The sequence below is a fragment of the Myotis nattereri genome (assembly GCF_964212035.1).
Source record: "Myotis nattereri genome assembly, chromosome: 5".
Taxonomy (NCBI): domain Eukaryota; kingdom Metazoa; phylum Chordata; class Mammalia; order Chiroptera; family Vespertilionidae; genus Myotis; species Myotis nattereri.
In genome coordinates, this window is record NC_138080.1 from 77241285 (window position 1) to 77266030 (window position 24746).

The 24746-nt window shown below is 42.9% G+C and overlaps 2 protein-coding genes across 2 annotated transcripts in view; both read left to right on the plus strand.

The window, feature by feature from the left end:
• Positions 1-1445: 1445 nt before the first annotated feature.
• Positions 1446-11147, plus strand: CAMLG (calcium modulating ligand). Its single transcript, XM_081091097.1, has 4 exons — positions 1446-1812; positions 3423-3883; positions 5078-5143; positions 9939-11147. Exons 1-4 carry the CDS (start codon positions 1641-1643, stop codon positions 10128-10130), a joined length of 891 nt encoding a protein of 296 aa, XP_080947223.1. The 5' UTR covers positions 1446-1640; the 3' UTR covers positions 10131-11147.
• Positions 11148-16149: 5002 nt separating this feature from the next.
• Positions 16150-24746, plus strand: part of DDX46 (DEAD-box helicase 46) — a 61674-nt gene continuing 53077 nt past the window's right edge. Inside the window, exons 1-3 of the mRNA XM_081090973.1 lie at positions 16150-16390; positions 17106-17294; positions 21843-21986. Coding sequence (XP_080947099.1) covers positions 16374-16390; positions 17106-17294; positions 21843-21986 — 350 coding nt within the window. The 5' untranslated portion in view covers positions 16150-16373. The remainder of the gene's footprint in view (positions 16391-17105; positions 17295-21842; positions 21987-24746) is intronic.

The window sequence follows — 24746 nt, forward strand, 5'->3', positions numbered from 1 at the left end:
TGTAAGACTATGAATTTCCCTCTCTATTGCTTAACATAGATTTTTATATACTTTCATTATTATTTTTCATGAATTCTTTCATTTCTGATTGTAGTTCTCTTTTCATTCTAGAATTATGTAATAGGTTTTTACATTTTCAGGTAGATAAGTCTTTTGGGTTTTCAATTTCACTTAGGATTGGGATTATAGTGCTAATATTCCTTCTTTATAGAAACAACTGTGTTTGTTTTTTTTGTTTTTTTTTTTTGCGTATGCCCTAAATATCTTTTTTAAAAAATATATATTTTATTGATTTTTTAGAGAGGAAGAGAGAGGGATAGTGTTAGAAACATCGATGCGAAACATCGATCCGCTGCCTCCCGCATACCCCCCACCGGGGATGTGCCCGCAACCAAGGTACAGTCCCTTGACCGGAATTGATCCTGGGACCCTTCAGTCTGCAGGCCAATACTCTATCCACTCAGCCAAACCGGTCAGGGCCCTAAATATCTTTTTTTCTGATATTTCCATTTGATATATATATATATTAGAGGCCCAGTGCACAAAAATTTGTGCACTCAGGGGTAGGGGGTCCCTCAGCCCAGCCTGTGCCCTTTTGCATTCTGGAACCCCTCAGGGGTGACCACTTGCTGGCTTAGGTCTGCTCCCCAGGCGATTGGGCCTAAGATAGCAATCATACATCCGTCTACATACATCCGTCTGGCAGCCCGGCAGCCCTCAGGATATGTCCACTTGCCAGCGGGGAGCAGACCTAAGCTGCAGTCCCACGTCCTTAGTGCTGCTGAGGAGGCAGAAGAGGCTCCCACCACCACCGCTGTACTGGCAGCCATCAGCCTGGCTTGTGGCTGAGCAGAGCTCCCCCCTGTGAGAGCGCCCTGCCATCAGAGGGCAGCTCCTGCATTGAGCGTCTGCCCCCTGGTGGTCAGTGTGTGTCATAGTGACCAGTCATTCCCAATCTTTCTGCTGTTAGGGTCAGTTTGCATATTACCCTTTTACTATATAGTACAGTGTCCTGGTGCACGGGTGGGGGTTGTTGTTTTTTTTTTAACAATAGAAAGTGTTGAGAGGCGGTGGCAAGGTTTGGACTGGGCAGGTTCTCCCGAGAAAGCCTTGAACAAAGACGGGCGGGAGACCGGGACAAACCAGGCGCACTGGGGACAGGAGGTGTCTGAGGAGAGGAATCAGCGCTAAAGAGAAATCCCTGACGTCACACTTCCTACAGTGTCGCTCTCAGAGTTACGTGTTCCCGCGGCCTATAAGCGAGCGACAGGAGGTCAGCGGAAACAAGTGTCTCCATTTTGCTTCCTGGCACCGAATCTGCGATCGATGCGCGTCGTTCTCACTCCCATTCCTTTCTCGCGGGCCAGGCTGGGTGCCGATTTTCTTCACCTCCGCGCGGGCAGCAGAGAGACACCGCGAAGGCCAGCCGAGGAGGTTGGCTGCCCTCATTCAAGATGGCGGCGCAAGCCTCCGCCGGGAAAGGGCCGTGCGCATGCTCAGTCCGCCGTCTCCAGCCGGGCGCTGGGGGGCGGGTCTGCGCTGAGCCGGGCACGCGCGCCCGCGGCCGGGCCTGAAGTCATCGGCCCCGTCGCTGCCGCCTCCAGCGCCACCGTCGCCTCTCCCAGATTGTGGAAGGGAAGATGGAGCCCGTGACCGTCGCTACGGACAGCGGCGAGCGGCCCGGGGCCCCGGTTGGCTCTGGCATGTCGGCTTCCCAGCGTCGGGCCGAGCTGCGGCGGAGAAAGCTGCTCATGAACTCGGAACAGCGCATCAACCGGATCATGGGCTTTCACAGGCCCGGGAGCGGCGCGGGTGAGAAGCTCCGTCTCCCCCTCGGGGTCCCGCCCGCCCTTTCCAAATTCTATGTGATCACTGTGGGACGCCAGGATCAGCCTGGAGGACCCGTCCCTCCCTGCCCTCCCCGCTGACCGTCTGACCACGCCCTGCTCTGCCCCTGATCTTCGGGTGATGTCCCAAGTTCTCACTTCTTGACCCCCTTCCAGTTGCTCTTCTCAGTTTTCCGGGGGTTGTCCCGCCTCTGCCGCGGGCCGCGAAGCTTCGCTCCCGAGTCCGGCTGCCTGGGTGCTCCCTGCCCCGTGTACCGAGGCCACCCCTCCGCCTCCCCACCCCTGGCCTCTTGCGGGCGCACGTTGCATCCCAGGCTCCTGCTCTGCCATTGTGCCCGGTGCGCGCCCTTCCGGCGCCTTCCCTGGCATCTGCCTTCTTTTGCCTTTTGCTGTAACTGTCGGCCCACGTGAGCTGTCTTTACGGAGCTGCCCGCTAGTCCTCCCTGCGTGGGTCAGGCACTCGTACAGTTGGTGTTCCGTGCCCTCAGCATTGTCACCCACAGGCCTCCTCGTAAAAAATTGGGGCGACCGTTCTTTATAGACCCAGCAAGTGGGAGTGCCCGCCGCCAGAGGTCTTCTCCCCCAGAGTGCGAGCTCCATGAGATGCCAGGCACCGCCTTTCGCCCGAGGGAGAGTGGGTGCCTCATTTCTCCCCCAGGGACACGGGCAGGGAGTTTCTTTAAAACATTTTTATGTGACTGTTTATTTTATGTGAATATTTATGGAACACCTAGTATGTGCTAGTGTTCTCTAACTTTCCATGGAGTGTTGCCTTTAGCAACCGGCTTTGGTTGCCAGCCCTTTGGATCTTCGTGACTTGGGTTCGGTAGGGCTTTGGGTGTAGGTGTAGTTCTGAGCTTCAGGTCTGCCGCTGACAACTACCCAGAGGAGGTAAGAGAACGATTTCAACTTCTCCCGCAGCAGTAGTTACACAACTATCCCTTCCTTTAATGATTAATAGCATGTTTATTCTTTCCCAAAGCACTTACTGTCTTCCTTGAGGCGTATGTTCCGTATTTTGTTCTTTTGCTTTGAAAATGTTACCTGCCATTAAGGTTTCGTGTTGTTTTAAACCAGAACAGCATCTTCAAATGGCTAAAGTCCCTACGAATGGCTCCCTGACTGCAGGAGAAGGATTACGTAAGCAGTAGCTGTAGGACATGCCACACCCTATGCTGACAGGGCTCTGGATTCAGAAATATAATATTAAAATACAGATTTTTAAAAGCTTTAATAATTTTCTATTTTTAACCAAAGAAGCTAGAGCAGGCAGTGCAACTATACTTTAGGGATGTTTTATCCATGAAAACTTGGTCTTTATAGCGTGTTCTCTCCCTGCCTATCTTTTCCAATTTTTTTACTAGCCTTTTACCCCCAAAGTTTGGATTATATTTTCTACAGGAATACTCTTTTTGAGTGATACATTTTGAGGATGTAGAGGGAAACTAGTTTATGTTTTATGCAAAATCAGTATTAATTTAGATTCAGAGTTCTAGCTCAGTGCATTTTTTAATATTACTACGAACGGTGTTTGCCTATATGTAATACATAAGGTTTCTAAATTTCTTTTCTCAGAAGAAGAAAGTCAAACAAAATCAAAGCAACAGGACAGTGATAAACTGAACTCCCTCACCATTCCTTCAGTTTCAAAGCGAGTAGTGCTGGGTGATTCCGTCAGTACAGGAACAGCTGACCAGCAGAGTGGTGTGGCAGAGGTAAAGGGGACTGAGCTGGGAGACAAACTGGACTCTTTCATTAAACCACCTGAGGGCAGTAATGATGTAAGCCTTGAGCTCCGGCAGCGGAACAGAGGGGACCTGACAGCGGACACTGCCCAGAGGGGCTCTCGCCATGGCCTAGAACAGTACCTCTCCAGATTTGAAGAAGCAATGAAACTAAGGAAACAACTAATTAGTGAAAAACCCAGTCAAGAGGATGGAAATACAACAGAAGAATTTGACTCTTTCCGAATATTTAGATTGGTGGGATGTGCTCTTCTTGCCTTTGGAGTCAGAGCTTTTGTTTGCAAATATTTGGTAAGAAATATAATGGAAAATTAGTTATAGTAATGAGTGTTTTTAATCCACAGATTTCATTGCCAATATTAACTTAATATTTGCCTGATTCACAGGGCTATTTGGAGAGCCATTATAAACTGCTATTCACCTTAGTTATAGAATGAGGTATTCTGGTTAAATACAGAGCCTAATAATAATTATTAAATGCCCCCTATATGTAGGTACCATTCTAAGTGATTTACATATATTGATTCATTTAACCTCATCCTTATAAATCTTTGTTTTATAGATGAGGGAATGGAGACTCATAGTGGTTAAATCATTTGCCCAGTATCACCAGCTCTTAAGTCACAGCTGGGATTAACCCCAGGCAGTTTCATTCTAAATAGGGTAAAGTACCCTTGACCGGGAATTGAACCCAAGACCCTTTGGTGCATAGGCTGATGCTCTATCTACTGAGCAATACCAGCCAGGGTGAATACTTTTAAGTTTTTTATTTTTTAAAATATTTTTATTGATTTCTCAGAGGAAGGGAGAGGAAGAGAGAGATAGAAACATCAATGATGAGAGAGAATCATCAATTGACTGCCTCCTACACGCCCCACAGAGGATCAAGCCTATAAACCCGGCATGTGCCCTGACTGGAAATCAAACCCTGAACTCCTGGTTCATAGGTCAAGACTCAACCACTGAGCGACATTGGCCAGGTGCCTTCAGTTTTTTAAAAGGTAAGTTTTTATGAGGGAAGACATTTTTGGGGATATTAAAGAGAGTGACTTGAGCCTGGCTGGTGTGACTCAGTGGTTGAGCGTCGAGCCAAGAACCAAGAGGCCACTGGTTCGATTCCAGATCAGGGCACATGCCCAGGTTCCGGGCTCAATCTCCTGGGTGAGGGTGGGGGGGCGTGCAGGAGGCAGCTGATCAATGATCAGTGATGTTTCTATTTCTCTATCCATCTTCCTTTCTCTCTAAAAAAATCAATAAAATATATTAAAAAATAAAACTAGAGAGTGACTTGACTTGAGAAACATGTTTATAATAAATCAATTCCTTTTATTTTCTTCACTGTTCTGCAGAAACAAGACTGCTTTCAACTACTAAAATTAAATATTTTATTAGTTTTGTTACTTAAAATTTATAGCTGCTATTAGTTTGATTTGTGATTTGAATGATTATGTTGGAAATATATAATTGTATCTTCTATCTTCACAGTCCATATTTGCTCCATTTCTTACTTTACAACTTGCATACATGGGACTATACAAATATTTTCCCAAGGTAAATTACATTTTTTTTCTAAATTATGTTGTTGTGTTTAGATTGATTAATGATTAGATAATCTGAAAAACTTTAAAAAAATTTGTTATACTTATGGTCTGAATCAGTGCTACTCAAAGTGTGATTGGCTTCCAATCAAACTCTTTGTTCTGTTTGTAATGAGTGAAGTTCAGAAAGTGAGTAATTAGACACTCTGTAGCAATTGGACATTGCCATAACATTTTTATCATATTTTACAAAAATGTTGGTCTACCATGGATTGGGAGAAAAAAAACCTCAAGACAGACTTTGAATAGTGCACATATACAAGTGTTTAATTTCATTACTTAGTAAAGATTTAGTAATACATTTGTTTATGATAAAGGACATTAATTTTAAAATGGGTTCAGTTATGGTACTGTGTGCCTAGTGGACAATTAATAACAGTGCACTTGGACTTTAATGCCAAAGGCCTGATATTTGCAAGAAATATTTGGCCAAAATTGCAGAACAGAATTATGGGGGATATCATTGTTTACCTGGTTTGCTTGACTACAAATGTATATACACAGTTTTATGGGACTTGACTTGGCTGGCATAGAAGATAATCCTACTTGTGTGATTGAGTTTTCTGTGAGTTTTTTGCTGAGAAATGGCTACTTAGCTATTTGATTAATGGCTTGTAATGCACTGATAGACCTCATATTTTTTTATGGATTTGAAGCATTTATATATTTAATAGGCCAAATAGGTCAAATACACAAAGTAAAGGAGTAAGAGATATGTTATTTTTAATTAAAATTATTTTTGATGATACCGATTATGTTTTCCTAGTATTGACCTTTTCCCCCAAAGGTGTAATATATATTTTTTTAAATTTTTATAAGAGTTTGTGTCAAATTGACAACATATGCCAGGGAGTGAGATCTCAAATATTCTAAAAGTGTAATTTTATTAAAAGGATTTGTTTAGAAACTTAACCTTGAAACATTGATTGTAGTTTTGCAATAGCAGAAGTCTGGAAACAATCTCAATGTTTACTAATAAGTGACTAGTTAAAAAAGTTACGGCCTGCTCATTCAGTTCTTCATGTACTGATAATGATAAGCTTGCCAAGAAATATTAAGAGAAAAAAATCAAGCCTGGCTGGTGTTGCTCAGTGGTTGAGCATTGGACCATGCACCAAGAGGTTGCTGGTTTAATTCCCGCTCAGGGCACATGCCCAGGTTGCGAGCTTTATCCCCAGCAGGTTGTGTGCAGGAGGCAGCCAATACAGAATAGGATCTACAGTAGACTTTTTTATAGAAGGGAAGAAAACATAGATATATGATACTTGGTTTTGCTTATATATGTGTAGAGAAGCTCTGGAAGAGCCCTGGCCAGTAGCTCAGTTAGAACATCGTCACAATACGCCAAGGTTGCAGGTTCGATCCCTAGTCAGGGCACATACAAGAGTCAACCAATGGCCCTAGCTGGTTTTGCTCAGTGGATAGAGCGTCGGCCTGTGGACTGAAAGGTCCCTGGTTCGATTCTGGTCACGGGCACATGCCTGGATTGTGGGCTCAACCCCCAGTGTGGGGCGTGAAGGAGGCAGCCGATCAGTGATTCTTTCTCATCCTTGATGCTTCTCTCTCTCTCTCTCCCTCTCCCTTCCTCTCTGAAATCAATAAAAATATATTTTTTTAAAAAAGAACCAAAAAAAAAAAGAACCAACCAACAAGTGCATTAATGAGTGGAACAACACATTGATGTTTCTCTCTCTCTCCCCCTCTTCCATCCTTTCTATCTAAAATTAATAAATAAAAAAACAACCCTGGTTGCTGTAGCTCAGTTGGTTTGAGTGTCATTCTGTACTTCAGAAGGTGGCAGATTTGATTCCCGGTCAGGGCACTTATCTAGATTGTGGATTTGATCCTCTGTTGGGGCGCATGCTAGAGGCAACCAGTCAATGTTTCTCTGTCTCTTTTCTCTTTCTCCCCCACCCCCCCAAAAAAATTAAGATTTTCTACATCATTAAATAAATAAATAAACATTTTGTTATATCAGTGTTTTTTTTTTCATTTTTATATATATTTTATTGATTTTTTTACAGAGAAGAGGGGAGAGGGATAGAGAGTTAGAAACATCAATGAGAGAGAAACATCGATCAGCTGCCTCCTGCACGCCCCCTACTGGGGATGTGCCCGCAACCAAGGTACATGCACTTGACCGGAATCGAACCTGGGACCCTTTAGTCCGCAGGCCAATGCTCTATCCACTGAGCGAAACCGGTTCGGCATGTTATATCAGTTTTTAAACACACAGAAAGGTTGAAAGAATTGTGCAGGTAACGCCCATTTATACTTACAACCTAGATTCTATAATTAACATTTCATTATATTTATCTTGTATCTCCAATTTTTTATCCATTTTAATTAATTTTTATTATTGACATTATTACAGATGTTCCTCATTCCTCCCCCGCTTTGCTCACCGCCATCCAGCCCTCACCTCCCCTTCCCTCTGGCCATCACCACACCGTTGTCTGCGTCCATGGGTTATGCACATGTGTTTGGCTAATCTCTTCACCTTCTTTCATCTTGTCAACCCCACTCACCTCCCCTCTCACATCTGTCAGTCTGTACCATGTATCCATGACTCTGGTTCTATTTTGTTTGTCAGTTTATTTTGTTCATTAGATTTCACATATAAGTGAGATCATATGGCATTTGTCTTTCTCTGACGGGCTTATTTCACTTATTATAATCTCCAGATCCATCCATGCTATCACAACATCAACATACTTTACCCCTGCACATTTCAGCTTACATATCATTTCAATTCAGTGTTTGTTTATTGTTCTTGTCTTTTTTTCAACCCTCATCATCAGAGGACATGCTTAGAGAGGGAGGAAGGGAGAGAGAGAGAGAGAGAGACAGGGGAGAGGGAGAGAGAGAGAGAGAGAGAGAGAGAGAGAGAGAGAGAGAGAGAGACATTGATTGGTTGCCTTCCATATGTGCCCCAACCGGGGATTGAACCAGCAACCTTTCAGTGCACAGGGCTCTTTTTTTTTTAATTTATGGTAAAATTTTCATACAGTGAATTGCTCAAGTCTTTGTATACCATTTATGAGTTTTGACAGCCTATGAAACCCAAATTCTTTCAAGGTTTAGAACATCACTATCAGGAAATTTCATCATGCCCCTTTCCAGGCAGCTGTAGTCATAGACCCTAGACTCAGATTTTCTTTTTCCCACCATCGATTACTTTTTTCTGTTTTAGTACTTCATATAAATGGAATTATTCCTATACATGAATTTTTGTACAAGGCTTCTTCTGTATAGTATTTTTGATAATAATCCATGTTTTTAACTATATTAATAATTTATTCCTCTCCTTTTTTGGCTGAATAATATTCCATTGTATGAATATATTAATTTATTTAATCTGTTGATAGACTTCTTTGGTTGTTTCTAATTTTTGGTTACTATGACTAAAGCAGCTAAGGATTTCCTTGTATTGATCTTTTTGTGGACATAGACTTCTTTTGGGTAACTATAGGTTTTTATATTATTAAAATTTTTGACTCGTGACTGGATTTGGTGACACCAAATCAGTAAATTAAATGAAAATTCAGCCTTGAATCTCTTAAAAAATGAAGCTAGAAAATTATATTAGGAAGTAAAAATTCAGTAATATCTTATTGCATGTATAATCAAGTGTGAGTTGCTTTGCATGGTAATTAGGGCTCTACAAATTATTCCTATGATTCTGGTACAAAATTACTCACTGTCCTCCAGTACACCTGTCACTCGGACTTTTGGTGTCATGAGACTTACCTTTCTTTTTTTTAATGTATATTTATTTATTTTTAATAATTCTTTGTTGTTGAAAGTATTACATATGTTCCCCCTTTTCCCCATGAGACTTACCTTTCAATAAGATTTCTCCTCACTTCTATATAAATCTTGCTTATTCTTGAAGGCCTGTTTTTAATTCCATTTTCTCCTGAAATCTTTCCCTGTGCTTTATTTATATGTAAAACCCTGGAATAATTTCTATCTTCTTTGAGCCACTATGCTACACATTATCCATGGCATTCATTTAGCACTTATTTATGTCCTATCTTTATTTATTTTTTAAATATATTTTTATTGATTTCAGAAAGGAAGGAAGAGGGAGAGAGATAGAAAGACCCATGATGAGAGAGAAGCATGGATTGTCTGCCTCCTGCAAGTCCCCCACTGGGGATCGAGCCCACAACCTGAGCATGTGCCCTTGACCGGAATCGAACCTGGGACCTTCCAGTTTGCAAGCCGACGTTCTATCCACTGAGCCAAACCTGCTAGGGCTATTTATTCTTTGTTAATCTTCACCTGAGGATTTTTTCCATTGCTTTTCAGAGAGAGTGGAAGGTAGGGAGGGAGGTGGGGAAGAGAGAGAGAGAAAGAGAAACACCAAAGTTAGAGACACACATAGACTGGTGTCTCCCTCACCCGCAGCCCAGGTGCCTTTGACCAGGAAAGGAACCCGAGACTTTTGGGTGCGCAGGCCAACACTCTAACCACTGAGCAAAACCAAGTAGGCCTGTCCTGTCTTTTTTTAACTGTTGATAGCAAGAACGGTATCTTTCTCCCTACTGCTTAGCATTTTACTGCTTTACATATTATGTGCTCAGTAAATGCTTGTAATGCTTGTTGATATATTAATGATTGATATTTTGAAACTTCATTACCAGTTTTGAAATCAGTTAGGCAAAAATAGCACTGATAATATTTTTGTAGAGTTTAAGTTGTCTTCTGAAAGCTGTAGGATTTATTTGTCTTTCTGTGTACAGGGTGAAAAGAAGATAAAGACAACAGTACTAACAGCAGCACTTCTATTATCTGGAATTCCTGCTGAAGTGATAAATCGATCAATGGATACGTACAGCAAAATGGGCGAAGTTTTCACAGATCTCTGTGTCTACTTTTTCACCTTTATCTTTTGTCATGAACTGCTTGAGTATTGGGCCTCTGAAGTACCATGAAGCCTGCAGAACTCAGGAGAAGCTTACAGAAAACCACTTTCTCTCATATTGCAGTGTTTTTAAAGGAGGCAAATCGGGTTACATCTTTATGTAATACTTTTACTTTGTAGGGGTTGTAAAACTACTTGATTTGGAATGAAATGGCAGATCCTCTGACTTAAAAGCATTGAGTTTGTATTAATACTGATGTGAAGGATAGAGTACCAATGTCATTAACTGATTTTTCTTGTTTAATTAGAATCCCTTGTCTACACCTTTCCCTAACTTTTAAGATTTGTATTTCGGCAGAGAAACAAGGTCTCAGCCAGCCCTTTGTAATTGGGGACTGTGTCATGTATTTGGTTCTTATTTCCTGAGAAATGATGCCATCTTAAAAATAAAATGAAAGAAACTGAATTTTCTAATGTTAAGTGTGCACATTTTAATTTATAAGAGCCGAATAAGGTAGCCAATTGTATCTTGTTGAGTCAGTATCTCTTTTTTAAAATAATTTTATCTTTGTTGTTGAAGGTGTTGAGAATCAGTATCTTAATCCTTACTCCAGTGCAAGCATTGTAATGGGAGAAAGGATTAAGATCCATACATATGAAATTAAAAGGTATTTATGAAATCTTTTTTATTTATGAAAATTTTTTATTGTCCTGGCCGGTGAGGAGATGGCTGAAGGATCTTTTACTGTCACACTCACATCAATGTTTTTCTCTCTCTCTAAAAATCTTAGAATTGGAAATTTTCACTTTTGAGTTTTCAATTTTCAGGAGTATTTTTAAGCAAACTAGACTAGAATGGTTAGATATAAAAGTGGGATTTGAAGAATTGACTGAGGTATGAAACTCAATAGCATAAATGTTCTATAAACTAACTTGGTAACACTCATATTTGTAAGGTTTGTCTTAAATGAGTATAAAACGTGTGTTATATTGCTCGTTACTACTTTTCCTTACAGATTTTTGTATGGTCTATTTAGTTAATCCTTGTGATATTAAAAACATATGTCCTTTTTCATTATTACTCACAGTCTTGATTTGTGTCACTTTATTTTTAATCAGAATAATGTAGAATAAGTATAATTTAAGTCTAGTCTTCTGACTTAGGATAAGATTACAAGCACACATTTTTTTCCTGATTCCACAATGAATCTAGTATCCAGAGGTTTTTTTTAAAAAAGATTTTTTTATTGATTTCAGAGAGGAAGGGAGAGGGAGAGAGAGATAGAAACATCAATGATGAGAGAGAACCATTGATTGGCTGCCTCCTGCATGCCCCCTACTGGGGACCAAGCCCCAAACCCTTGCATATGCACTTGTCCAGAGGCCAAAGCTCTATCCACTGAGCTAAACCAGCCAGGGCTAGTATCCAGAGGTTTGGAAAGCATCCCCTGATTTGTCACATCCCCCTCAATCTCTGAGAAGACACTAGGGGCCTTCAATTGCATATGTTTACTTCTGTTTCTTTTTTAAAAGGCCCCATTTAAAGCATCTGCCTCCTTAGCGCAGTAGGCAGCGCGTCCATAATCTGAAAGTCCTGAGTTAAAAAGGCCGCATTTAGCAACTTGACACATGATAAATTTTAGTAATTAGAGATCATTATCAAATTTCTTTAAAAGGAAGAGCTGTAAGACACCTGTGTCTGTTGTTGCCACTTTAAGCGTGTTGAGTAGTATCGAAAGAAAATAAAAATGTATTAGTATCTGGAATAATTTTAAAAAAATTTCTTTGGAAATTTCGGGGACTTGATATGTATATGGCTTAAAACTGGATTGATTAAGATGGTTGACATCTTCGATCAGTAGCTTCGATCAGACTAGTTGTGTAAATGGAGGTGCGCATCAGTCGGTACTAAAAAGAGCAAGAGGCTTATGAGAGATTCAGAATTAGGTTAATTAGAATCAACATCAGCTTTGGACGCCAGGGCAGTTTGCTAAAAGGGTTGTATTGGAGACGTAGTGGACTATAGTTGCAAGCCTACCTTGGAGATATTGCGTGTTTGGTTCCAGACTACCACAATAAAGTGAATATTTATCAAGTGCATCAGAAGAATTTTTGGTTTCCCAGTGCACAGAGAATTTATGATTACACTGTAGTCTATTACGTGTGTAGTAGCATTATGTCTAAAAAACACTGTCCATACCTTAATTTAAAAATACTTTAGCCCTGACTAGTTTTTCTCAGTGTTTAGAGCATCTGCCCACTGACTGAACGGTCGCAGGTGCAATTCTGGTTGCAGGTTCCCCAGCCCCGGTCGGGTGCGTGTGGGAGGCAACCAATCAATGTTTCTTTCACATCGATGTTTCTCTCTCAGTCTCTATCCCTCCCACTCTCTAAAAATCAATGGAAAAAAGATCCTTGGTGAGGATTAACAACAACAAAAACTTTATAGGAGTGCACTTTCCCCCAAAGACTGAAGACTGTGTTTCCCCAGCTGGAGCTGAAACACTGAAGATATTTGCCAGAGCAGACTGGCGCAGACTGGCGCAGACTGGCGCAGACTGGCGCAGAGCCAGGCAGCGTGGAATGGACCAAGGAGGAGTGGAGCGGCCTAGCGGAAGAGGGCCCTGGCCCCAGGGCAGCCTCACATCGGCGCAGCACAGCAGCACGGTAGCAGTATTGAGGTGTTCCCAGCAGTGCCCTCACAGCCGTGCTGTATTACCTTTGAGCTGTTGGCACTAAATATAGCTTCCTTCTTCACCCCAAATTGGGGATTCCTGTTGGTGTTGAATTGGCGCCAATAACCATTGGTTGATACTATTGACATATAAAAACAAACATTTGTTTTAGATAGATGATAGATAGATATTTATTAAGGAATTGGCTCCTGAAATTTTGGAACTGAGACATTTCAAGATCCGCAGTTAGGTATAAGTTCTAATCTGAAAGCCAGCAGGTGGGAGATCCAAAATGAGTTGATGTTTCAGTTGGACTCTAAAGGCAGGAGAAGACCAAAAAAGGAAATAAAATATGCAAACCATCATCTGGGCCTATTGGAAAATGGCACCAATAGAATATGAAGTGCTGCCACACTTCAATTTGTAAAAAAACAATGTGAAGTGCAGTAAAGCAAAGCTCAGTAAAAATAGGTCTACTGCCCTAACCGGTTTGGCTCAGTGGATAGAGCGTCGGCCTGCGGACTGAAAGGTCCCAGGTTCGATTCTGGTCCAGGGCATGTACCTGGGTTGCGGGCACATCCCCAGTGGGAGATGTGCAGGAGGCAGCTGATCGATGTTTCTCTCTCATCGATGTTTCTAACTATCTCTCTCCCTTCCTCTCTGTAAAAAATCAATAAAAAATATATATATTTTAAATATTTTTATTGATTTCAGAGAGGAAGGGAGAGGGAAAGAGAGATAGAAACATCAATAATGAGAGAGAATCATTGACTGGCTGCCTCCTGCATGCCCCCCCCCCCCCCCGGGGATCAAGCCGGCAACCCAGGCATGTGCCCTTGACGGGAATTGAACCTGGGACCCTTCAGTCCGCAGGCTGATGCTCTATCCACTGAGTCAAACCAGCCAGGGCAATAAAATATATTTTTTTAAGAAAAAAGGTCTACCTATACTTCTTTCACTTGTGCTAACAGATAAAAGCTGCTGCTTCTGGGACATGGAAGGGCTGTGAACTTAGCATAAATATATTGCGGGCATAAAAAGCCAGTCAGTATTTTCACTTCAAAGTGTTGTCTTAAGGAGGAGTTAGAACTTTAGTCAGGGTATCAGATGCCTGGGTTCTGGTTCCAGCTTAGATTCCAAAACGATTAGTGATCTAGGATTAAATTTGTTCCCAAAATCTCAGTTGTTTTCCCCACAAGTCTCAGTTTTTTTCACATAAAATCAAGATATGTAATTTAAAAAATCTGTTTAAGTTGTAACTTCTGCATGGCTGCATCCAGTTTCATTGCTTTAAATACCATGTATTATCCTATATAATAAAGAAGTAATATGCAAATTGATCATCACACCCTTGTACAAGACGGTCGCCCGCATGTCATCACAAGATGGCTGACAGGGAGGGCAGTTGTGGGTGATCAGGCCAGCAGGGTAGGGCAGTTAGGGGGCAACCGAGCCTGCAGGAGAGGGGGGGCAGTTGGGGGGACCAGGCCTACAGGGAGGGCAGTTGGGGGCAATCAGGCAGGCAGGCGAGTGGCTGGGAGCCAGCAGTCCCGGATTGTGAGAGGGATGTCTGACTGCTGGTTTAGGCCCGATCCCACCGGCAGTCGGACATCCCCAAGGGGTCCCAGATTGGAGAGTGTGCAGGCTGGGCTGAGGGACACCCCCCCCCCAGTGCACAAATTTCATGCACCGGGCCTCTAGTACATTCTATAAAATTCTTATGACCCTTACCTCTCCAATGTCTATTTCTCCCTTGAATTCCAGGTTCATATACCCTTTTATGAAGACATATCTCCTCTGGATATCCAGTAAGCACCTCAAACATTACATCACTGAAACAAACCACTGATTTTCTCTTTTCCCATCAAATTTGCTGCTCTCGCCCTAACCAGTTTGGCTCAGTGGATAAAGCATAAAGCATCGGCCTGCAGACTGAAGGGTCCTGGTTCGATTCCAGTCAAGGGCATGTACCTTGGTTGTAGGCACATCCCCAGTAGGGGGTGTGCAGGAGGCAGCTGATTAATGTTTTTCTCTCATCGATGTTTCTAACTCTCTCTATCCCTTTCCCTTCCTCTGTAAAAATCAATAAAATATATATTTTTAAAAATTTGCTGCTCTCCCACATTTCTCTCCACAAATTAACCACAATCCACAGTTCTGTTAAAAACCAGGGCATACCGTTATTTCTCCCTTTACCTCACAGTTTACATCTAATATAACACTTAGTGTCTGGAGAGATGCCCCTGGGATATGTCTAGAACTTGACCATTCCTCAGTACCTCCACTATTTATCACAAGTGTTTTCCTATTTCTTTCAGACTGAAACCCACACACCTTACCTTCAGCCCAGAAATAATTTACAGTGTCTCTGACACCTGACTCATCCTTGTGTTCATTCTGTCACATATTAACACAGGCCTTCCTTACCCTTGGCATCAACTACACTGCAGCTACAGGTAGGTAGTAAAGCCACAGAGGAAGAGCAAAACTCATCTAGGAGCCTTACTCGGTTGCATTTTTCTAAAAGTCAAATGTATGGAGGTAAACTTTACACACAGTAAAATGCATCAATTTTTGACAAATGTGTACATTCACTCAATGACCGCCACAATCAAAACACACCTTTTCTATCATGTAAGAAAATAAAAACAGTAGAGAGGTATGTAAATACGAGAGCCTCTCCCCAACTCCACTACAGCTTTCTGCTAGAACAACTCAACGTATCCGTGTGCCTCCCACTGGGCAAGTTTTCTCTCAACCTTGACTGCAATTCAGAATCATCTGGGAAACTTGAAAATTCCCAATGCACAGGAAGCACTCTAGACCAATGAAATCGGAACACACACATATGTATTATTATTTAAGCTTTCAAGCACAGGCAATGTTGAGAACCATTATAATCTTGTGAATGGTGTGTGTGTGTGTGTGTGTGTGTGTGTGTTTGGCTCTTCTTCCTCTTCTCCATCAAGTTAACTTTTTGCTCTTCAATCTCCCTTCAAAGATCATTTCCTCAGGGAACTCTTTTTTCTGAACCCCTCTCTTATGGTGGGATCTCTTTCTTGTTGTATTACATCTCCTTGTGTTTCTAATAATGTCTATGTCCCCCCACGAGATTGTAAACTCCCTAGGATTTAGCACATGCCCGATACAGAACAACATATACTATAAGCGAATGAATATATAAATGAATGAGAGTGAACGGAGGTGTTTGTAGCATCACTCAGCACAGGGTAAGGCGGACGTCAGCACAAGTCCTAGGACAGCTCCAGGACGCTCTTGGCACCTCGGTGGTCCTTTCAGGAAAGACCTTCTCTGAGTCCGCAAGGGGTCCTCCGCGGCAGTGCCGGCAAAACCCAGCCACCGCATCTTCTTTCGGCGCGGCCGGCGCTGTGCGGCCTCCAGCCGACAGGAGGCGCTGTGGAGAGGAAGCCGCTGGCGACGCACCTTTCCCTTCCTGCTGCCGCCGGCGCCAGGACGTCCCGTTTTCGTTGGCGGCGCTCGGATGGCTTCCACCGCTGTGGCTGCTGCCGCCGCTTAGTGCTGCTTCTCGCCCGGCGAACGGGGTGTAGCGCGGCCTCTTCCTTTGTCCGGTTCTCCTGCGCGTCGTCCGCAGGGCGCCGCTTTCCCGCGCCGGCAGCATGGGCCGGGAGTCACGGTGAGGCAGCGCTGCGGGCGGGCGGGCGGGCGGCTTCCTTGGCGGGGGAGCAGGCGGGAGTGGATGTGGCCGCGGGGTCAGGCCTGGCCCTGCGCAGACCCACGTGTGGCCAGCTCTGCCGCGGCCGCTGGAGGGGCTGGGGACCTCGGCTGAGCCAGTGGCTGTCCGGGGGCCGGCGACGGGCAGCGGGTTCCCCTGCGCTATCGGCCGAACCCCCTGGACGGGTTCATGATTGTGTGATTGCATGATCTTTTTCATATGTCGTTGAATTCGGTGTGCTAATCTTTATGTTTAGGTTGAGTATAGATTATCATTTTCTTTTCTCGTACCGCCCTCGTATAAAATAGCAAAATCTATTTCCCATTCCCTCCCTTTTCCCTTTACTTTGATCTGTTTTTCTCCGTAGCACTACATAGCATTTTGTGTATTTATATTTGTCTGTCATGCCTTCCTTTTCAGAATGCAGTCTGCTTGGGGCTTGGTCTGTTTTGTTTGCTCTCTTTTCTTCCCTTTCAAGATAGTTTTCCCACCCACTGCTTGTGCTATAGCTGAAGGGCTATAGCATTTCCCCCCTAATTAAAAACAACAAGAACCGTGTATAAAAAGTTTTCAGTGTTTAATTTGTCTGCTGAGATTTTTTTTTTGGAAAAAAATATAATAAATAAGATATAGAAGTTACCTGTGTCTGCTAAACTGAATCTTTAACCTAACCCAGCCACTATCGGAAGCGATCAGCATCACGGGGACGTTCTGGAAGTCGCTCTAGAAGTCGCTCACCCTCAGACAAAAGAAGTAAACGTGGAGATGACCGACGGTCTAGAAGCAGAGATAGAGACAGAAGGAGAGAGAGGTCTCGCAGCAGGGATAAACGAAGATCTCGGTCAAGGGACCGGAAGCGTCTGAGGTAAGGATGTTAATCTCCAAGGACCGATTATAGGTTGAGATTTATCTAAATCGGGCTTATTCAAAAGTGTGTTTTGGACTAGAATTTAGTGGCCTGTTTGCTGCCCTCTGCTTTGACTTCAGCTTGTTTGATTAGGTTCAGAACTGGTTTTCCTAGAACTGTGATTTTCAATTTTTTTCATCTCATGACACACATAAACCAATTACTAAAATTATGTGGCACACCAAAAATATTTTTTGTTGATCTAACAAAAAAAGGTATCGTTTTGATTGATTAACAAAATAAAAGTGACTTTGTAAAAAATCAGGTGCCTAGCCCTAGTCAATTTGGCTCAGTGGATAGAGTGTTGGTCTGCGTTGGCCCAGGTTTGATTCTGGTCAAGGGCACATGCCTGGGTTGTGGGTTCTATTCCCAGTAGGGGGCATGCAGGAGGCAGCCAATCAATGATTCTCTCTCATTGATGTTTCTATCTCTCCCTCTCCCTTCCTCTGAAATCAATAAAAATATATTTAAAAAAAAATCAGATGCCTATCCTATATAATAATCCTATCTAATAAAAGAGAAACATGGTAATTAGCCGTATCTCTGCTACCCTTCCCATTGGCTAATCAGGGCAATATGCAAATTAACTGCCAGCCAAGATGGCGGCCTGCAGCCAGGCAGCTTGAAGCGAACATGAGGCTTGCTTGCTTCAGTGACGGAGCAAGCCAAGGTTCCCCGCCTGCTGCTGCTGGCCTTTGAAACATTGTTACAAATATAGAATCTAAACAAACTCCAGAAACCTGCTTTCAGCAGCCGAGGCCTCAGAGCTGGAGCCAAGCCTCAGAGCTAAAGCTGGCTCAGAATAAAAATAAAAAAAAAAGGAGCGGTTGGGAGCTTCAGTCACCCGCCAGCCTGAAAACAGCCCTCAGCCCCTTACCCAGACTGGCCAGGCACCCCAGTGGGGACCCCCACCCTGAAGGGGGTGTGACCAGCTGCAAACAGCCATCAGCCCCTCACCCAGGCTGGCCAGGCACCTAAGCGGGACCCCCACCCTGATCCATGGACACCCTTCAGGGCAAACCAGCCGGCCCCCACCCGTGCACCAGGCCTCTATCCTATATAGTAAAAGGGTAATATGCCTCCCAGCACCGGGATCAGCGTGACAGGGGGCAGCGCCCAAACCCCCTGATCGCCCTGTGGCTCTGTGTGTCACAGGCCGGGGCCACAACCTCCCTGTCCACCCTGCTCTGTTCCTGACAGGGGAAGGCGCCCCAACCCCCTGATCAGCCCGGCTCTGTGCCTGATAGGGGGAGCTCCCCAACCTCCTGATCACCATGTGGCTCTGTGTGTGACAGGGTGTGGCGCCCCAACCCCCTGATTGGCCCTGCTCTGTGTGTGACAGGGTGCGACTCCCCAACCCCCCTCCCCCACGGGCCCTGCTCTGTGTGTGATGCGGGGGAGCTCCTCAACCCCCTGATCGGCCCTGCTCTGTGTGTGACAAGGGGGAGCTCCCCAACCCCCTGATGGGCCCTGCTCTGTGAGTGACAGGGGGTGGCGCCGCAACCTCCCCATTGACCCTGCCTTGAGTGTGACAGGGGGCGGTGCCCCAACCCCCCAATCGGCCCTACCCTGAGTGTGACTGAGGGTTGCATCGCAACCTCCCGATCCGCCCTGCTCTGCATGACGGGGTGGCGCCCCAACTCCCCAATCGGCCCTGCTCTGAGCCCGACCAGGGGCTGCACATAGGGATTGGGCCTGCCCTCTGCCACCCGGGAGCAAGCCTAAGCCAGCAGGTCGTTATCTCCCAAGGGGTCCCAGACTGCGAGAGGGCACAGGCCGTGCTGAGGGACCCCCCCCCTCCCGAGTGCACAAATTTTTGTGCACCGGGCCTCTAGTCCTACATAATAAAAGGCTAATATGCAAATTGACTGAATGGCAGAACGACTGGTCGCTATGATGCGCCCTGACCACCAGGGGGCAGACTCTCAATGCAGGAGCTGCCCCCTGGTGGTCAGTGCACTCCCACAGGGGGAGTGCCGCCTGGCTCATGGCTGGCGAGCTCAGTGGTGGTGGTGGGAGCCTCTCTGACCTCTGCTGCAGTGCTCAGGAGCAGCAAGCTGAGCAGTAAGGAGCGAGAGGGAGCAGAACTAAAGAACACCCTCCCCCGCCCCCGTGCCACCCCCCCCCCCCCCCCCGCATGAATTTTGTGCACCGGGCCTCTAGTTCTTCCATATAAGGATTTCTGGTACCAAGAATTAACCAATTAGATACAACCTTATAATGTGACATGACCAATCAGATGCAGCTCTGTTATATGACCTGTATATTTATGGTTCAAAACAGAGCATTCACACTGGATGGCTATTGTTGTGTTGTCCATTGTCATTTTTTTAAAAAAATATATTTTATTGATTTTTTTCAGAGAGGAAGAGAGAGGGATAGAGAGTTAGAAACATCGATGGGAGAGAAACATCGATCAGCTGCCTCCCGCACACCCCCCACTGGGGATGTGCCCACAACCAAAGTACATTTCCTTGGCCGGAATCGAACCCGGGACCCTTCAGTCCGCAGGCAGACACTCTATCCACTGAGTCAAACCGGCTAGGGCCATTGTCATTTTTTAATTTAACAATTTAAGGGGAAAGAGGCCAGTGCCCTTGACTAAATAATCTGTTATTGTTTTATTTATTTATTTTTTAAAAAATATTTTTATTGACATCAGAGTAAGGGAGAGGGAGATAGAGATAGGGAGATAGAGATAGAAACATCAATGATGAGAGAGAATCATCTATCAGCTGCCTCCTGCACGATCCAGCCCGCAACCCAGGCATGTCCCTTGACCGGAATTGAACTTGGGACCCTTCAGTCCACAGGTGGATGCTCTATCCTCTGAGCCAAACTGCTAGGGCAGTTATTGTATGTTTTAAAAATTCTTGCCTGGCTGAGTAGCTCAGTTGGTTAGAATTTTGTCTCTACACTCCAAGGTTGTGGGTTTGATCCTCAGTCAGGGCACATACATGAATGCATAAGCACATCAGTGCTTTTTTCTTTCTCTCAAAAATTCAATTAAATCCTAGCCAGTTTGGCTCAGTAGATAGAGTGTTGGCCTGCTGACCGAAGAGTCCTGGTTTGATTCCGGTCAAGGGCTCATACCTTGGTTATAGGCCCAGGCTCTGGTCAGGGCGCATGCAGGAGGCAATGTGTGTTTCTCTCACATGGATATTTTTCTCTGTCTTTCCCTCTCTCTTCCACTCTCTCTACAAATCAATGGAAAAATGTTCCTGGGTGAGCATTACAAAAATAAAATCAATTAAAAATATTAAAAGAAATTCTTGCGGCACTTCAATTGAAAATTGTTGGCTAGAACAAAGACTCTCAAATAGTATTTTAAGTTTGGAAACTTCAGTTGTATTTTCTGTAATCCAAAGTAATTCCTTAAAGCCCTTCTGAGATAGGTTAGAAAAGAAGCTAAAGGTTAGGTTATATGCCATCAAAGGTGTTCTGTTCTAATTATATCCCAAGAGAGCTTACCCCCAAGTTCAGAGAATCCATAAAGCGGACAGACGGAAGCAGGATAGAGCCATCTCCGGGTCTTGCTTACTGTTTGAGACTGTTTTAAAGAACTTATTCAGATTTGAATGAAAGAACATCTAAAATTTTAATTTTGTTTTTACTTGATTACATATTATAGTCAAGCAGCCATTCCTTGCACTTTTCACCCTTTCTGGGGGTGAAAAACAGTTTTAAAATAAAAATAATCTCCCCATACCAAAAAAAATTTTTTTTTTCTAATACAGTTTCTCATTAAAATAGGAAAGAATACAGGTGGTACAGTTTCTGTGAACTGATCACAGAAAGAACTTTGGCTTTATCTTTTTCAAACATTAGAAGGAGAGATTGTAAAGGTAGTGAATAATACCTTTGACAGTGTGGATAGTGCTATCTTACTCAATTTTATATTATGTGGTCCCAGGAAGAGTTTCATACAGTTCAGTCAAGAACTTAAGTGAAAGTGTTCATTTAGGATCTGGTCTTTCACTTTTTGGTGTGAGAGGTAGAATCAGAAGATTTTAGAGCAAGAAGGATTTTGAGATTATATTGTGACATCTCCATATTTTATAGTTGAGGAAACTTAGACCCAGAGAGTTGATCTGCTGTTTGCCCTCCACTAGTTAGTTGCAGCACCAGGATAGGTTCTCTGGTCTTCTCATTGTCATATCTGCAATCTTCCCACAATCCTATTTTGTCCATCCTTAGGTTAAGGCTGTCTTTGAAATTTAGATTTTCTATATCATGGGCTATAGATTTCAGCTTGCTATTATTACAGATTTGCTGTGTTTTTCAGTAAACTTGATTTTGAAATTAGGATCCTCATTTTTTTCAGTGACCACTTTTAAGAATTGGCATTACCTCTTCCCTATTTTACTGGTTTGATAGTTAATTGAATCTCAATCTCTGCCTTTAATAATGGTGAAAATTAAGAAGCTTTTTTCAATGTGGGATAGAACCATAAACTGAAATAGTTCCACTTGATAATAGAATATATGAAAAGTATCTCCTTTTCAGGCGTTCCAGAAGTAGAGAGAGAGACAGAAGTCGAGAGCGAAGAAGATCTCGAAGTCGAGACAGGAGACGCTCAAGGAGTAGAAGCCGGGGCCGCCGATCCCGATCCTCCAGTCCTGGCAATAAAAGCAAGAAAGCTGAGAATAGGTAATGTTATCATTGGGCTGTATATGTCATGCAAGTTGGGAACTGACTGTCTTCCCTGTTACTTATATTTAAAAGAAATCTTTAGGTCCTGGCCAGGTAGCTCAGTTGGTTAGATTGTCATCCTGATATACCAAGGTTGTGGGTTCGATCCCCAGTCAGGTAACATCCAAGAGTCAGTGAATGCATAAATAAGGGGAACAATAAGTCAGTGTCTCTCCCTCTCCCTCTTTCTCCCTCCTCCTCCCCCTGCTTCTCTCTAAAATAAATTAATTAAAGAAAACTTTAAAAATAATTACTGAATTTGACTCCTACCATGAACTCTTGGTAGAATTTTGTTTTAACAGGTTTTAAAGCTTATAATTCAATTGGAAAATACCAGACTGTTTTAAAACATAATGCATTGTTTTATTTAATAACTATTAATCGTCAGAAATATATTTTATAAACATCTCGAACTATGTTTTTTCTTTGAAATTATTTTGTTAGAATTTTTGACATTGACAAATAACGTGAAATGGTATGCATTGCTGCATTGCTGTTCAGATGAGTGAACTTTGTGTAATTTAAATGTATATGTTTCAGTTTGAGGTAGTATGTTTGTTAAACATAGTATGTTTAACTCTTTATATTTATCTTGTTAGTGGTTTATTCTTTGCCTATTATTGTTTCTAATGTGGTTCATAGGATAGTTGATATATGGTCTTGTGTCTGTTTTCTGTGTAGTCTTTATATTAATCATGACATTTCCCATGTCATTTATTTTACTTAGAAAATTTTATTTTACCGAAGTCCGTGTAATAAAACTGGAAAAAAGTGTATATGGGGTGCATTCTCCCTGGTAGTACACCCACGCCTTTCTTCCCTCTTAGGCTTGCATCTCCTAAACTTTAACGGCTCCATGAGAGTTGTAACCAGGGAGCAGTGGGCAGTGACAGCTCGTCCCGGGCTAACTTCCTGAATCTGTCTCCAAGGCCACTTTCCTCTGACTTTGCAGGGAGCTAAAGCAGCCTGCCTAGGCTTGTTTCTTCCCTGTGGCATTTCTAGAGAGCTAAAGCAGCTGCTTAGGCTCTCTCCTATTGCTTCTTCTGTCAAGCCCTTGTCTCACATCCCTAGCTTTAATAAACTTACTCTCTGGTTAATCATAAAACCAAAACTAAAACAAAAGTGTGTGTGAAGATTTCAACATAGGAACTTGGGGGGGATGCAGGCATTCAGACCAAAGCAACCAGTCGGAAAGGATAGCTAGGTTTTCAAAGTATTCACCCACAGAAATGCCAATGATCAGGAAAGTCATTTTCCTAAAACCCCCAGGATTACATCTGTTCTAGCCCCAGGTCGCCTCATGACTACAGAGCTAGAGAAATGGAATCATTGCCCTAAAAAGAAACCTTGTTTGTGCTGCATGTAACATGTGTAACACATTGGTGACAGGACAGTTACCAGGATGGATAGTGACGGTGGCTGCCTAGTGGTGTGGATGTATTTGACGCTACTGAACTGTGTACTTACAGGTGGTTAAGATGGTAAACGTTATGTGCATTTTCACACAATAAAAAAAAAAATTAACGTAAAATGTCAAAAAAAATGTGTGTGTGTGTGTGTGTGTAAATTCATAAAAGTGAATAAAATCTGAACATGCAGTTTGTTAAATAATTATAAAGCAACATCCATGTAACCATCGCCAAGGTCAGGAAGTAGAACATTGTCAGAAGCCCTCCACATCCCTTCTGTAACTGAGGTCTCTATTTCCTTGGATAAAAACCAGTTCTGACATTTGTGCTAGTAATTTCTTGGTATTTCTTTATAGTTTTACCACCTGAATTTTTATCTGGAAAAAGAGTAGTTTAGACGTATATGTTTTACGTGAATGAGTCATGTATTCTTTTGTGTCTTTGCTCAATGTTATTTGAGACTTATCTTTGTTGCTTATAACAGTAGTACATTTTCATTGCTGAATGCAATCTGTGGTATAAATATACCACAGTTTATCCATTCTACTTAGATCGATGTTTGGGTTGATTTAACTTTTTGGTTATTATGAACATTTTTGTATATATAATACTGGTATACATTTGCATGAGTTTCCTAGGACGTATATCTAGGAGTGAAATTACATGATCATAGAATAAGCGTAGCTTTATTTTTACTAGGTAATCCTGAATGCTTTCCAAAGAGTATTATTAATTATACTCCCACCAGAAGTATATGAGAATTATGTTGCTTTATGCTCTGACAATGTTTGGTATTGTCAGTCTTTTAAATTAAAAAAATATTTTAAAGTAACTTATTGATTTTAGAGAGAGAGGAAGGGAGAGGGAGAGAGAGAGAAAAACATTCATGTGGTAGCTCAACACTGATGAGCTGCCTTCTGCATGTCCCCTACTGGGGATTGAGCCTGAAACCTGGGCATGTGCCCTGATGCTGAATCCAACTGGCCACCTCCTGGTTCAAGGGGCGAAGCCCAACTAACTGAGCCACACTGGCCAGGGCAGTCCTTTAAATTTTTTGTTAATTGAGTAGGCATGTAATACCAATATCATTGTGATTACTAATTTGCATTTCTGTGATTACTAATGAGATTGAACTTTCATATGTTTATTGGTTATTCAGATCTCTTTTCTGAAGTACTTGTTTACATCTTTGCTCATTTTTCTATTGGGTAGTTTCTTTAAACAGATTTATAGGAGGTTTTTGTTTTTGTTTTTAGATATCCTGTGTAGTCGTTTTTTGTCAATTATATGAGTGGCAAATATATTTTCT